At 40.0% G+C, this 15,561-nt stretch overlaps 1 protein-coding gene across 3 annotated transcripts in view; it reads right to left on the bottom strand.

The window, feature by feature from the left end:
* Nucleotides 1–15,561, bottom strand: part of tbc1d22a (TBC1 domain family, member 22a) — a 133,592-nt gene that overhangs the window by 47,503 nt on the left and 70,528 nt on the right. For all 3 annotated transcript variants that reach the window (XM_067581372.1, XM_067581371.1, XM_067581373.1), the window contains exon 11: nt 6,706–6,781. In XM_067581372.1, the coding sequence (XP_067437473.1) occupies nt 6,706–6,781 (76 nt within the window). The remainder of the gene's footprint in view (nt 1–6,705; nt 6,782–15,561) is intronic.

The following is a 15,561-nucleotide window of genomic DNA, read 5'->3' as shown; positions in this document are numbered from 1 at the left end:
TAACCTGGTTACAGTCGGTGTCGTGGCACGGCAGGCTGGCGTGAACGCTCGCTGAAAGGAATAGATGAAGAGTAAAATGCCGGTTGAAAAGTTACTGCATAAGGGGCTGTAACACACAAGAACGGCTGGCTGCCTTTGATCCTTTTCTCTGTTCTTGATAAATGTTTGTTTTATGCGTCTTTACATAACAAAAAGATTAAAAATACCACTCAGTATTCAGTGACTCCCTATTTCACAGTCATCAAACCCATGACACTCATTCTCTCGCACACACAAAAACACACACATCTCATAATAGAGCTGTAATTATTGAGCTGTCAGACAATCTATGAGAAAAGCCAGTTAGGGAGGAACTATAGCATCCTCTCCTCTCACACTCTGTGCTCTTAATCAGGGCTGACTGACAAGCACAGACACACACACACACACACACACACACACACACACACACACACAGAGTCTCAAATACAGCTTTAATTGGTGGAATATTATGTAAGACATATCTAGCCAAGAACACATACTTTGTTGCTCTCAAACACACACAGCAAACACTTGAATGACACCTGTGTACCAATGTTCACGCAAGCATGTTTAACAATTATACACACACTCCACCACATAAGCAGGGCGCGAAGTAAACACAAAGCTATTATTTCACACTCCTCTCTGCAGTTTAATTATCACATGCTGCTGTAAAAGCATAAACAAGGCAAGCTCATTAACGACGAATGCATCATGGTGACAGATCTTAGCTAGCTGCCAAACAGAGGGAGAGAGAGTGGAACAACTTTAGACAATGTTAAATTACACTAATGAACTTGCTCTGCCTAATATTAGCGACTTCACCAAACACAAGGAGGAAGAGGTGCACTATGGGGGAGTGGTGGAAGGAACGGTCGTTTGTCATGACGACTTATCGCAGGAGGAGAGGAGAGGAGAGGAGCTAAAATTAAAATACAAAAAAAAAAAAAAAAAGCACAACAGGAAAAAAAATGAATGAAATAAACAATGAACCAAAGTGCTAAAACTTGTGACTCTTTTAACCCTGGGCTGCTGTCCAGCTGGCACAGAGCTCGGCATGCTGGGTAGCGTAGTTACGGGGGCTGAGGGAGCTTGAGGATGACATCTTTCATAGACACTGATTGACTGATGAGTCTTGTCTTCCTTCCTACTGCTGGGTAAAGTTTAGGACAGAGGCCATGATGCCGGCTAGTCTGCTCTCCGCAGTGGACTGCGGCCCGTGGCTGGTGAAGTGAGGGTGGACAGCAGAAGGTCGGAGGTCGTACAGTGACTAGTGAGCGGCTCCCAGGATTCTGCTGATGAGGCCGATACTGCCTGACTTCATGCTCTCCTTGGTACAAAACGTAATTACAGTTACACACTTTTTTTCTCCCCCCTCTCCCACTCTCCTGCTGCCTTTTTTTTTTCCTTCTTCTACCACCTCACAGTTCTAACACACCTGCTTTATACTGAATCTGTTGTGTGTCGTTTACTTGCTCTTACACTGTCAAATGTTCACATTCCTCCCTCCTTTTGTAAACATAAACCTTTATGCATTTTGCTTTGATTTTATCCCTGTAGGGCTGCAACTAACAATGATTTTCATTATCAATTAATCTGTTATTTTCTCATTTAATTGATTAGTTGTTTAGTTCATAAAATGTCTGAAAATAGTGAAAAATGTCGATCACTGTTTTCCAAAACCCAAACTGACATTCCCAAATGTCTTGTTTTATCCCAACCAACCGTTTATATTCATTTTACTGTCATAGACGCCTAAAGAAACTAGAAACATTCACATTTGAGAAGCTGGAATCAGAGAATTTGTTTGCTTTTTTCTTAAAAAATGATTCATCAATTGAAAATAGTTGGTGATTTATTTAAAAAAGGTGGCGACTAATGGATTAATCAACTAGTCATTGCAGCTCTATACCCCTGCCAGCTTTCGAAAAAGGTTTCAAACAAATCAAACTGTTGACACAAAACAGGCAATAAGGCTCTGTTTGCTCACCAGTGTTTAATTTACTGTAACCAGGATTGTGTATACCAACTATGTCACCACTATGTATGTACCAGTCTATTTTGGGCTGTGTATATTGTCTACAACTGTTGATCTTGTATTGTTTGTTGGACTTTCTGTTGTGCTTGTGTGTGTCAACCTGGATTTGCGAGTCTGTGTTAGTGTATTCAAATAATAGCAGGTGTGTGTGTATACATATTAGCAGGTGTGCGTGTTTCTGGTCGCACTCTGAATAAATGTGTTAGTCTCTCGCACAAAGAGCGAAATCCTTCAGCGCGGTGCGGCTACAACAGGTCAAAACGAAATGAAAGTTTAGTAACCGAGTCAAGTACAAATGATAGTGTCCGCTGAGTGACGCTCGGTTAATTATTCCTCTCGCATAATCAACAAGCACAAGGTCACACGTTTGTTACTGACTGGCCCAAGGGAGGCCGCAGGAAACGGTGAGGGAAGATAATGTGTTTTCATGGTGTTACTGTACATATATGAGTGCATTCTCAAATATCAACAGTGCTTCTCTCTGTCATTTTTTTCAGCGTACTGTATGTATACATTTCATATTCTTAACACTTAACATCTGAAAACTGTAAATGATGTTTAAACATGATGAATACTGGTTGTTTGTGAAGGAGTATGTGTTCATGAGAATAGTTAAATGAGCACAATTAACACACAAGAAATACCATAAAACGCTAGAAAAATCATTATATTTTTTGGAATGTGCAGTAAAGAACATAACGTCAAGTCATCTAACCAATATAGATTTTCCTCAGTCTTATCTGTGTCACATATACAGGTATTTGTGAAGCATATTTTCCCAAACTTTCTGGGTTTATTTATTTTTCCAAAACTTCTCCAGGCCTGGAAATTGCTAATTTCAAATTCCTTGATTTTTCCTGATTTTTCCTGATTTTTCTTGACCATACCATCCTTGCTCTCAGAGGGGGTGTAAATATAAAATCAAAGCGATTGTGGGGACACAACTTTGGTGTACAATATTTGTTTGGTATAGACTATTTAAAATAGAGTTAATGGTGACGTGTAAATTCATTTAAATAAAATGTGTACAAAAACATGCAACACATTATGAAAACAAGATGTCAAATGTCAAATTGCTGTGGGCAAAAAGAACAGAGTGCATTAACATCGTAGGAGTGACGTCTATAGGTTGTGGAGGACTGTGTGGGAAGGCAGGAAGAGCTGATGTAATTGACCTCAGGCCAGGTTGAAAGACACCAGAGCTGGCCTGATCCTGAACTGAAACGTGGCTTTAAAAGTTGACATGAAACATAAAAATCAAAACACGTTCTGCTAAAGCTACACATACAAGTGTGAATTGCGATATAAATCTTGCTCCCACCCCACCCAAAAACATTACCATAAATATACACAGAATAAATACTGTGCATACAAAATGCACGGCCACTTCGCACAGAGACTGCTCTTACAAAAAGGCAAATTATCTTTGTTTTTTTTTTTAAACCCATAAAAACATACTCTAGCCTTTTTTCTGCCTTTCATTATGCAATACAGTCTTACAATCCAGCTACAAGCCTTTTAACACAATTCAGGCTCAGAGCGTTCGCTGCTAGTACGTCCTCTCATTTGCATAACTAAATTCACCTTTGGGCAATTTGCATGTTGATGAACTTGTGCTAATGCACTTGCTTGCAACAAATACACAGAAAGAGATAAGGGAGAGATAAAGAGATCAGAGAAACATTATAAGCATGCCGACAAAGTGGCTTGTCTTTTGAGGAGGTACATGTGCTAGCATCAAGCAAGGCTAATGGGAGTTAGCGTCATTTATTACAAGCAGGATAATTACAGAGGGGGGGGTGTGTGTGTAAGGGGGGAGGTAAGCACGGAGAAACAAAGGAAATTTCAGTAAGTAAAAGCCATTCAACAATGTCAGCAACTGTTTTCAACTGGAAGAGTCAAAGCAAAGAAATAAACACCTTTGATTTTTAACTTTTAACAAATCCTCGCAGTTTTTGTGACCTCCTTACTTCAACTTCAATTAGATTTGACACTGTAGGGCTGAATTCACAGGGAAAAAAGTGTAATATGAATTATGTTTGATCATAAAAGAACAGTATCTTTTGTGCAAAAAATATATTTTTTTTAGCTTTATTGACCTGGGAAAGTTGACTGAGCAAGCTTGCTCTTTTGAGAAATCACCCGAGTGACCTTCGGTTTTTTTAAAGCTACTGAACATTTATGGCAGAAGGGGCTGTTTTTCCGGCCGTTCCAGGACATAAACTGGAGACATTAAGGTTACTAAACCTTATCCTTAAAACGTGTGATTTATTAGTGTCTTTAGACTACAAATCAAGCTGTTTTAATTGCTGCTGCCTTTGAAATAAGTGATTATTCCAATCTGAAAGTATGTTAAATGGTGATCTTAACAGAGCATGGGTGATTGCATTGATGTGTATCTGATGACGTGGCTATCAAAAGTAAGAAAATACATTGTCAAAATTCTACAATGACTGAGGCTAGTTTAAATCACATTTTGTAATATAAATGTGTATAAACATTTGTACAGTGTACTTGTACTTTTGAAATCCTATTTTTTCCTGTGGATCCAACAGCATCACTGTATTGCTTCCATCAAATGTGCGGTTCAAAGTGTGTTCTTCCAAAAACTTGCAGTAGATAAGCAGGGAGGACGAGAAGTGGAAGGACATTGTGGAAGAGTGACTGAGGCATCAATAGCACAGATCCAGAGTCTTATCATTTTGCTCCCCCCCTTCCCCCACTGTGTTAAAAGATATAGTAAGTAATGGATGCAGTCATTGCCGGGTGACAAACAAGAGGGACAGACAGATCAGCAATGTCCTTCACCTGCTGATCCAGTACTGCGAACATTAATGCAATGACACTGGGCTGAGGTCAACAACATCCCAAACTCCCTCCTTCAGCCCTGCTGCCTTTCTTGTCTCTCCACCCACGCCTTTAACAAATCTCTCCCTGTATTAGATACCCAGCTGATACAAGGCTGAAACAAAAAAGTCTTCGAGCAACAGCTGAAGCAATTTATTTTGCTTTTTCCAAAGTTTTCTAGCTCCTTCTAATGTAAAAAAAATAAATTAGTTTAATTTGCAATAAGTTTTGTCCAACAGATGTCAAAATAATGAGCCTCAAGATTAACTACTATTAGTGCTGGGAAAGTAATGGACTGGTAATCTGAAAAGAAACAACATTAACACAAAGAGAAAAACAACTGAGAAACAATAAAAACAATCTCATAAAAAATTGATTGCATGACTTGGGATTTGCATCAGCAGTGAAGAAGTAATATTGGTACATTTCTACAAGTTGCCAAACCATCAGCTTGTTATGACAGACTCCACCCTTGATCAAGACGTACCGTACTCTGGATAACCCTGCATCTGATAAGCGCTGATAGGTAATTTTGGAAGAGATGAGAGGCCACTGTTCCCAAAACAGATATTATGTCAACAGCCAAGCGAAAAACAATCCTGTAACGCAAGATAAAAGCTATCTGTGATCTCATTAGAGGTGGTAATGTCAAGCTAGCAAGGGATAAAATGTCTCTGCCCCAACCATGATGACAGGGCACTTATGGAATAAGTTACAGTAAGAACGTTGAATCATTTTTTATGTCTGTGCTTGGACGAGGTGAGAGGACTCTCTTCTCCTTTTTGTCACTTTATTCCTTTTTAAACACAGACGGGACACACACACACGCTCAGGTACAAAACACATTTGTTACAGTATATCTGTTTCTTTTTCACACAAGCAGACAACAACAACACACATGCCCTCTGCAAGTTCGCCCTGTCACAATCGCACATGCAAACAGACAGGCTTGTATATACACACTAACTTTTTCTGACATTCACAACCCCCAACCCCCTCGCGCACACACACAGAGACACACACGTACGCACTTTCTCCATCCATTTGAATTCAGCGAGTGAGTCCTCCCCTCCCTCTGGCTGACAGAGCGGGTGACAGGATAGTCGGACAGCACCAAGGTTAGCCAGGAACATGACCATTGTACAAAGCCTTGCTTTGATAAGACCTTGTTTTGCACAATGCATTGTGGGCTGCTGCAAACTCCACATACGTCTTCGGTGAAGGCAAAGGCGAGTTCGGATAAGAAACTATTCAAACCAGGTGATATTTACACCTTTTTTTTTTGACGAAATGGGAAAGGGAAGGGGGGGTAATGAAAAAAGTGCATTGTTAATTAACACTAAGTTGGGAGTGTATGTGAAATGTCATCGAGCTGTTTGTGAGTACACTCTGTGTGCATATATTAACTTCCAGCCCTCAGCAGGCCATTGTTTTGTACTAATAATCACCATATTTACCAGACAGCCGAGTGGAATGAAAATTAGCAAGACGCAATCACAGTGTCGAGCAATTACAAGCCAATGAAAACCACTGAAGAATCGAAGCGAGAAAACAAATGTTACTTGCTGGTGTGTATCTAGTTCTAACACAAAGCTGTCAAAGAAAGTTTAGGTATTCACGAAAGTCAAAATAAAAGGGAGAAAATTGAACTGATATGCAGAAGAGAGGAGAGGAGAGGAGAGAAGAAGAGAAGAGGTAAAAGTAAGTGGAAATCAAGTAAAGATGGGAGGGCTGTGAGCAGAAAGTACTTTATGGATGGGTGGAAGGATGGATGGATGGAGGCAAGGCAGATGACTCACCATCAATCCTGCTGACCAGCTCCTCCAGGGCCTTGACTTTCCTCTGGATGCCTGGCTGGGCAAATGTATAGTTGTCCTGAGAAGTAGAAAAACCAGAGAGAGTCAATATGGACAGAGGCTCTCTACATCTACAACAGTGAAAAAACTAAAAATAATTGGTCTGAAATATAGATTATTTTAAATATTTTAAGTGAATAAATGCAGGAATTAAATTGGCTTCAAAGACAATTTTTAATTATTACAAGCAACCCACACTAAAGAGTACAGAGGTCAGACTGGTAAGTGGATAATACTCTTTGAACCTAGAATGACCACATAACAAGTACGTGCAGGGCACAGCAGCCGAAACTAGAGCTGAAACAATCAAGCAGATATTTTATTACTGAAACATTACATTAGATGTGATATTTCTCTGTAATGTGACAAGTGCAGTGCCCATTCAGAACAGGCCTGTTTGGAACGGGCTGATTGCTTGGCCTCTGTTATTGCTGCTTCAATGCATGAGAAAAATCTCCCCTGTGTGCATGTCAGAATGCACAGATTTGATTCGCTGAGTAGCATCACGTGAGATGATTTACAACGCATGCAACTGGTCTATGAGTTTCCTGGGCCGCTAAACCAGTGCCGTAAAGGCTGGGAAAGCTGCGCCCGTGAAAAGAGAAACGCTCCGTCAAAATGTAATAATTCTCAATAATTCATCAGTTATAATGAGTATAATGAGCTTGCACTCAAAACTACACTTCCTTGGGTCCTCAGCAATACACCCGTCAAGTGTGAAGTAGAACGGATGAATGGTTCTCGAGATATTTGAAGGACATACATACATACATACACTCTCACACACAGAGATTCCTTGCTTTATAGTTAGATAAACTGTGAAATTGATCCCTTGTTGAGAAAATGAACATGATTTGTCTCCACATTGACGTTTTGCGGCCGTTTGGCCTGTATCATAGCACATACTCAAAGGGGTTTGAAATTTCACATTTTCACTTTGATGGTTCATTTACAGAAAGGTGCAGTAACTATTACAGATCTCAAGTGTTTGCCAGGGCCGCGATTCACACCTCACACAAAGCCTGAGCCATCAATAAAGATTAAAAAAAAAAAAAAAATAGGCTGCCTAACTAACGCTGGCATGACAAAACATGTAGCCTTGAAAAGAAAGTGAAGGGCTGACTGTGAATGCGGCTGTAAGAAAAAAATAACATGTAAACCATGAATGGGCCCTGGCCTCATATTTGGTGTGAAGTGGTAAGATAATAAAATTTTCCAAAGAGCTGATGGCTGAGGACTTCATTTCACTCCTCGTTCCCTTCAAGTAGTTATTGTGCCTCAATTTCCAGTCTGGTTAATGCCAGCTGGTTAATAAAGCTTGAAAATTAGATGGCAAGAGAGGTGTTTATAAAGCTACAAGTGAAGCCAAATGTAGGGAAATGGACACTAAGTCTCTAATGTCCTAAATGGTCATTTAAGCATTAATCTAATATTCCGTGTGCTAGAAAAGCTTTGCTACATTTAAAAGATATCGTTTTACTCATTTTTATTAACGCTGTGACTCTTATGACTGATTTTATTCCACTCCTGGCTGCTAACATGCTATGATTTATTGTCATTTTTACTAATTTAGAGTACTCAATATGTATTCAAACATGTCTATGCATCACCTTTTTATCATTTAATTAAAAATCTGTGCGTTTTAACATATGTATGACAAATTGTCTTTATTTAAAACAGCATATAAAAATGATTTTTAATTAAGATATTTTAGGATATGCAGACTGAAAGAATCATAATATAATAACAGTGTGTGGGCAGTGTTAGGGCGGTTGAACTTGCAGAATACAATACATGGGAGAACAGCACATAAGCATTTTGTAGGTGTGTATACAGACACACACATAGAACGAGGATTACGTTTCCTTGAGGGGTCATTTCAGTGTGGCTAGAGAACAGCTGATGTGGCAAACTATCCAACAGATGGAGAGGGGGAGAGGGGATGGAAAGAGAAAATGAGAAGGAGAAAGAGAAAAAGAAAGAAAGAAAGAGAGAGAGAGAGGGAGAGAGAGAGGGAGAGAGAGAGAGGGGAGGGGGGTCATTTAGTAATAAACAGCTCCGGTTGTCCTTCAGGCTCAGCAGAACCAAGGCGTGTGTGTCCTCCTGAGTCCATCAGAGGCTGGCAGGGTAGAAACCGCATTCTCTCCTGGTTTTTTTTTTTTTTTTCCATTCCTCCATTTATAGCAGCCCTCTTCTCCCCATTCTTTCTCATTGACCAAAGTTTCTCTCTTGCTCCTCATCAGATGATGTTTTTGTTTGATCCCTTTTCTTATCCATTTATCTGTCATGGGGGGAAACATTATAACGTGTATGCACGAATCTCTAATTCTTGCTCTCAAATTTTTGAATTTGTGCATAATGAATTAACACAACATAATGTACAGTATTGTTAATATTTTAACATACATACAAATAGGGCTGCATCTAATGATTATTCCTGTTATCAATTAATATGTCAGTTATTTTCTTGATTAATCAATTAACTACTTTGTCTATAAAATGTCAGAAAATAGTGAAAAATGCCTGTTATAATTTCAGCTCATTGTGACTTCTTAAAATGTCTTGTTTTGTCCAATCAGCAGCCCAAAATCCAAACAAATGTCAAATCCTCACATCTGAGAAGCTGCAACCTGTTTGGCATTTTTGCTTTAAAAATCACTAAAACGTTTATTTGATTATCAAAATAGTTGCCGATTAATTTTTTGTTCATCAACTAATCACTGCAGCTCTACATTGAAGGGATATCTAAGATAACACTTTGTTTATCGTGAAAAATCCACACTATGTCCATGATCTAACAATGTGAATATGAAGGAATTTATTCACTATTTATAGACATAGCCGCTAGTCAGCCACTAACACTTCTGGTTCTCCTTCCTAACTGACCAGTGTAAAACATACATGTGCTCCTAAAGCTATGGTAATAAGTAGCCATTTGCCCCCACAGATTGTTAATTCAAGACCACAAATGATAAATTCGTGTGCACAAATCTGTCTCCCTCCCAATCTTTCCCCCCATGACACCTGCCAGGCTCTGTACCCATCTCTTCTCCATCACTCCATTTCTTCCTTCACATATCTGTCCTCCTCCTCCTTCCATCAACCTTTCTTTGATTCCTCCTTTATATATTTTTCATATTTCCTCCATCGCACTTTTCTTTCCACCATCCGATTCACTGTGCCCTTCTACTTCACTGCTTTTTTTGTGAATTTTACATTTGTACGTCGTCACTTCTTCTTTGTACATCGCTTCTTTACCTCTCTCTTTTCTTTCTTTCTGTCTCTCTCTGCTACACCGACGTTAACGTGGTTAGGTGCTAAGCAAGTGTGAGGGCCGGTACAAGTAATTACATTTGCATTATTGAAGCTGCTGGCTTTAATCAACTGCCCTGCTCTCTCTCTCTCTTCTTCTCTCACCAGCTTCCTCTTTCTTTGTTCATTTCTGTGAACCTCCCTCAAAATCACCTTCTAACACTTTCAAGTTCTCTATCTTGCTTTTGAAAACTCTCTATACCCCTTCTCAACTGCTCACTTTACTTTTCGTGCTTTCTTCTCTGCCACTCTCTGTAATGCTTTTCAATCACTCGTATTTTCTCTCTCTCTCTCTTTTTATCTCATTTTATTTATAGATCATTTTTTAAGGTACTCAAAGACACTTAACATAAGTTAAAATAAGAAAGCGACAAAATCAAAAACATAACACACAACATTAATCACACATTGGCCTGGTTATGGAGGCTTTATGAGTGAAGAGAAGGTCTTTGGATTGGATGGGTTGTGGGACAGGGAATCAGTGGAGGTTCTGGAGGACAGGGGTGATGTGATTCCTCTGTCTTCTGTGACTTTTTTTCACACTCTCTTCATATTTCATACCTCTGTCTGGCTTTCTAGACAATTTCACTTTGTCTATCTGTCTGTCACAGTCTCCACCTTTCGACTTATAAAATGATTACTTGTATGAAGTTGTTGTTAAAGGTATGACTGCTCTTCTTGTTTCTCAGCTTTAACATTTTACATCCTGTCTGGCAGATCTTTCAGTTTAAAATGTATGTAAATTTCTATAGAGCTTATATCTCTAAATATGTAGAATTTTCAAGTTTTTCAGGTTTCTGAGTATAAGACATTGTGCACCTTTTAGGCCACGGCACAGCGAAAGCTAACAGGATGTGTTGGTAATGAGAGAAAATCAAGCAATTTACTTTCATTATGCTTCCAAAATATGAAATTGAAGTCTACATTAAGCTAATAACTTATGAAGTACGGCGTGCTTTACATTACTTTCTGTAATGATTGTGTTAATTCTACTTTTTACAGTAAATCTACAATATTCTATGAACAAATATGTATGTTGTTTAATGACTGCAGTAGCAACAAATGAATGGAGACAGTAACCACACACATTACTAGTCTATCATCCAAACTACAGCAGTGAATCTCGCCAAACTGATGAGCCCCAAAGCACCCAGGCGGTCTCCTCAGTATACGTGCAGCAGCTCAGCATGTATAGGAAATGTTGAGGGCAGCAAGAATGTAGAGGAGATGGTAGCAGCAGCAGCTGTCAATGATGGACTAAGACTGAGAGACTGTGACTATTTCCTGGAAGCAGTGAAGTGCAGACACAGTACTTTTTATTTTTATTCTATTTATTTATTTATTCATTTATTTTTCCCAGCACCAATTTCTACTCATTTAGACCAACGTCTGCCTTGATTCACGCCACTGAGACTGAACTGGAATCAGTTTGCATCTTTGTGTGTGCTTGCAGTCCCTCTAAATCTGGCTTTTATTCTGATCACTGTTCCTGTTATGCAAGTGCAAAGTAAAGGAGTTAGTTGTGCTAAAATTCTTCCAAATAAGTACTTTTATATTATGTGTTCTTCCGAGTCAACTTTTATCAGCAGGACTTTTACTTTGAATATTATAAATAGTATCTCATTGTGCTATTATGATTATTTTACTTTTTCCCCCACTTCGGGTTATGTAATCTCAACTAGATGTAGAAAAAGATGGTAATGCATTTAAGGGCAGGGAGGTTTTTAAAACTCCTGTCTATCTGTGCTTTCAGGTTCCTCGCTTCATCTACCTCCTTTGTTCTGACCCTCTGCTGCTCTCTGACTGTCTCCCTTCCCTTCATTGCACTCTCCATTCTTTTTTCTCTATTCTCACTTATCCCCCTTCCTCATCTTCTACATCCTTCCTCCTTCCCTCTATCAAACTCCATCTCTTCCCCTTGCCCACATTTTTCATTTCCTTGTTTATTTTCATCATTTTGGTGGTGCTAATGAGGCTAGACTTGAGTAAGTGTTTTGAACATGTGATTATGTCTCCTCTGCTTTGTTTTGTTCCCTGGTGTTTTATTTTGTTCCATGCTGCACTGCATTTTATTTTGTGATCGATTGATGTTTAGTTAGATTTGGGGATTTTTTCCCCCCCCATGAGATACGACGGAGAAATTTCTCTTTTTTCTAATTCTTTCCTCTCTTTTCAGCACATTTATTACTCCATCATATTAATCTCTTTTCCTCCACTTCCCTCTTATTCTGTCTTCACCTGCTTCCCTTCCTTTTTTCTCACCTTGTTTCCTCCTCTCCTCTCCTATTCCCCATTCCAATCCCCCTCCCTTGCTTTCACTCTCTCACCTCCTTAATCCTTTTTTTTTTTGGTCTCATTTTCTATTTTCTCCCTTTTTATGCCTTCCTTCTTCCACTCACTCCCTTCTCTTTGTCAAATCCAATATGTTGGATCTTTGATCAGCTGAGGCAACAGGAGGAAACTCTCACATCTTCATTATTCATACATTCTCCTCTTCTCCCGCCATCTGTCCATCCACTAAATCTGACCCAGCAAGAAAAGTGGAACCGACCCGGTCCGCTGAACGAAAGGACACACAAGCACATAAAGTCTCTCTTTCTCATCCAGGTGTCAACAGCCTCTCGTTCTCTCCTTCTTTGTTCATTCCGTCGCTCGCTCTCCCCCTCTTCTCTCTCAGTCAGCTGAATCAATAGCTCCTCTTCACCTCTCAGTCCATTCTATTAGAGACAACAATGGCTCCACGCTGGACTAAGATTGCCTCCTATTGTGGCACCGGATGTCTATCAGCGAGTTGGACAGAACCAACACAACAACGCTGCGAGGGTACGTGTGTGTGTGAGAGAGAGAGAGAGAGAAAGAGACGTAAGGACAGAGGAGAGAGGAGAGAGAAAGAGAGAGATGACAGGTAAAGATAAAGGGTAGACAATAATGGACGTTCATTGTTGGAGAGAAGACTGAAGGACAGGGCAGTGATCCGTTATTCTCTGGTACGTGTGTGTCGGTGTGTGAGAGCAAGAGAGAGAGAGAGGCAGAAAAGTGATTATATGAGAGAGATGACAGGTTGCGATAAGGTGTAGACAAAGGTGTAGGTAATTACAGTTGTTCAAAGCTACAAGAGGACTGGCCATATTTCAGTCCGTTGTCTCGCTCGTGTGTGTGTGTGTGTGTGTGAACGTTTATGGTCTCAAGTTTGAGGGCAGTAAACTTGACTGTGTATTGGCAGTCCACAACTTTCAGACCCAGCAAGCATACAATAGCAGTTTTGAGTGGCCACATCCCAAACAAGTGTGAAAAGCCTGCCATCAGAGAGAGGCAATTCATCTTACAAATGATGGTCTTCACACAGTCGCTGCTAAGCGTGCAATTCATGGTGTTGCACTCGGTTTTACACACAAAAAAGTATACAAATACAAGCTGAAAAAGAAATGCCCACTTTCTCACATTTTGCACATCTGGCCAAAGGCTGAATGAGGTGCTTGTTGGACTGTTGGTTTTTCAGAAAGTAACAGACTCTGTTCAACAGTCTGGGTTGTTCATGTACTCACTATAGACTATGAACTAATGATATCATGGACCTTCACAGCCAAACACAAAATTATTGAAGTAGTGTTCAGTTTATTATACCCTTGTTGAGATGGATGATGGGAACATAATGGTCATATAATCTTTGTTTAATTTCTTGCTTTCTCTCTCTGTTTGTTTTTCCTGCATCTGATAGATACTATATATTGGAGGAGGTAGAAGACTTCGAGACATAGATCAGATCAGCAATGTCTTATCCCTGCTGACCGAGCACTGCTAATATTAAAGCAATGAAACACTGGCTAACTCTCAAAACGTTGACCTATTGCTTTCACATCTTTCACATCGTCCACAAAGACCAACCCAGAACTGCTTATTTACAACAGCAAATGCAACAGCTGTTTTGTTCTATCACAAGAAAGTACATGTTGGAGATAGTTAACAAGCACTTTGATACTGCCCTTGTGAACATATTGTGCTATATAAATAAACCTGTCTTGCCTTTCATGACCCCGTAACGTAATCAACACCACTTGTCAGTCTGCTAAAAAGTTTTCATCCAGCATAACAGTGAATTTTCTACTCTTATTACATAACTGTCTCCATCCATCCTTCCTGTGCCTGATTTTCCAGCTTTAGCCTTTATCCTCATCTCCCCCCCCTTCCAGCAGCTGTTACTGCTTCCATCTCTACTGACCTGCATGTAAGATAGCTTAGCTAACATGATGCCTTTTAATGTGTGAAAGAAAAGGAAACAAAGAGGAGAGAAAGTATGTACAAGTGAGAACAAGAAAATCAGAGGGAGGTTGAGTGTTTTAAGGTCTAAGTTGTTCTCTAACAGTGGCTACATTTAGTTGCACACCAATAAGGCTTAGAAGACAGACAATACAAACATGTATACAAGAACGCTGTCAAGCATCACACACATAGACACACCAGCTGGCTGTGTGTGTGTGTATGTGTGTGTGTGTGTGTGTAGGTGGCAGATTGAGTGACAGCCCAAGGTGACGGTAGGGATCCCTTTGGGACCTCAGAACAGGACATGGCGTCTGGTTTGGTCTGGCTACCGTCTGCTAGACGTCGGTTCTCGGACCCCTGTTCCCGCTCGAGGGAGACCCCATCTCTAGCTGGCACCGTGGAAACAGATGGTTGCCTTGACAATGAGCAGACAAACACCGACTGGTTTGTGCTCCAAGGGAGGGGATGGAGACAGCTCAGACGTGGAGGAGCAAGAGAAGGAGCTGTTGACCATTAAATCGTTGCATATTTTACACTAATTAAATTCTGTTTATTGATTGTGTTGATGCCTTAACTGCAGCCGGGTTCACTTGATGAGAGTTTGTGATAAAGTTAAACAGCTGATCTTTTTTTAGCATCTGGAGCATCTTAGCAGAGAACCTGACATACAATACCTGATTCAAAACTTTAGTTATTATTATTGCTAGGTTGTCTGTTAAAACTTCGTAGCCAAAAAGTTGTAGTCAACTGAATGTATACAAGTATCTTTTATGTTCTTTGAGGTTAAATTAAAAGCTCTGACTGTGTGCCTGCTTAACAGATTTTCTAACAAGTTTGCATCATGCAACAGAGTAGTATGTCAAACTACGGCATGCAAACCAAAAAAAGGGTCAGAGGCATTTTCGTGTTGGACCCCCATTTGTCATGACTAGCATTGAAATATAATAAGTTCAGATCCCAGGGTGAAATTAAATTTCTCAAAGTTAGGTCTTCGGTGGAAAAAATACATTTCAGAGCCCCTGCTGTAAAAGGCATATCTGCAGAATTAGCATAAAAGGCAGGTTTTCATCTGCTGGCTTTAAAACAGAACCCTCGGGGGTGTGCTGGTGGAATAATGGACTTTTTAAACTTTTTGACTTCCATTTCCCTCTCTGGGCATGGCAGGTAAGACATGCGCTCGCCGGCTGTGCATGGGCAGCACATAGCTGTTACATACTGAGTGCGCTT

This window comes from Thunnus thynnus, chromosome 23 (assembly GCF_963924715.1).
Source record: "Thunnus thynnus chromosome 23, fThuThy2.1, whole genome shotgun sequence".
NCBI classification, from domain to species: domain Eukaryota; kingdom Metazoa; phylum Chordata; class Actinopteri; order Scombriformes; family Scombridae; genus Thunnus; species Thunnus thynnus.
The sequence above is the reverse complement of the archived record's forward strand: the minus strand, read 5'-3'. Positions and strand labels throughout refer to the sequence as shown.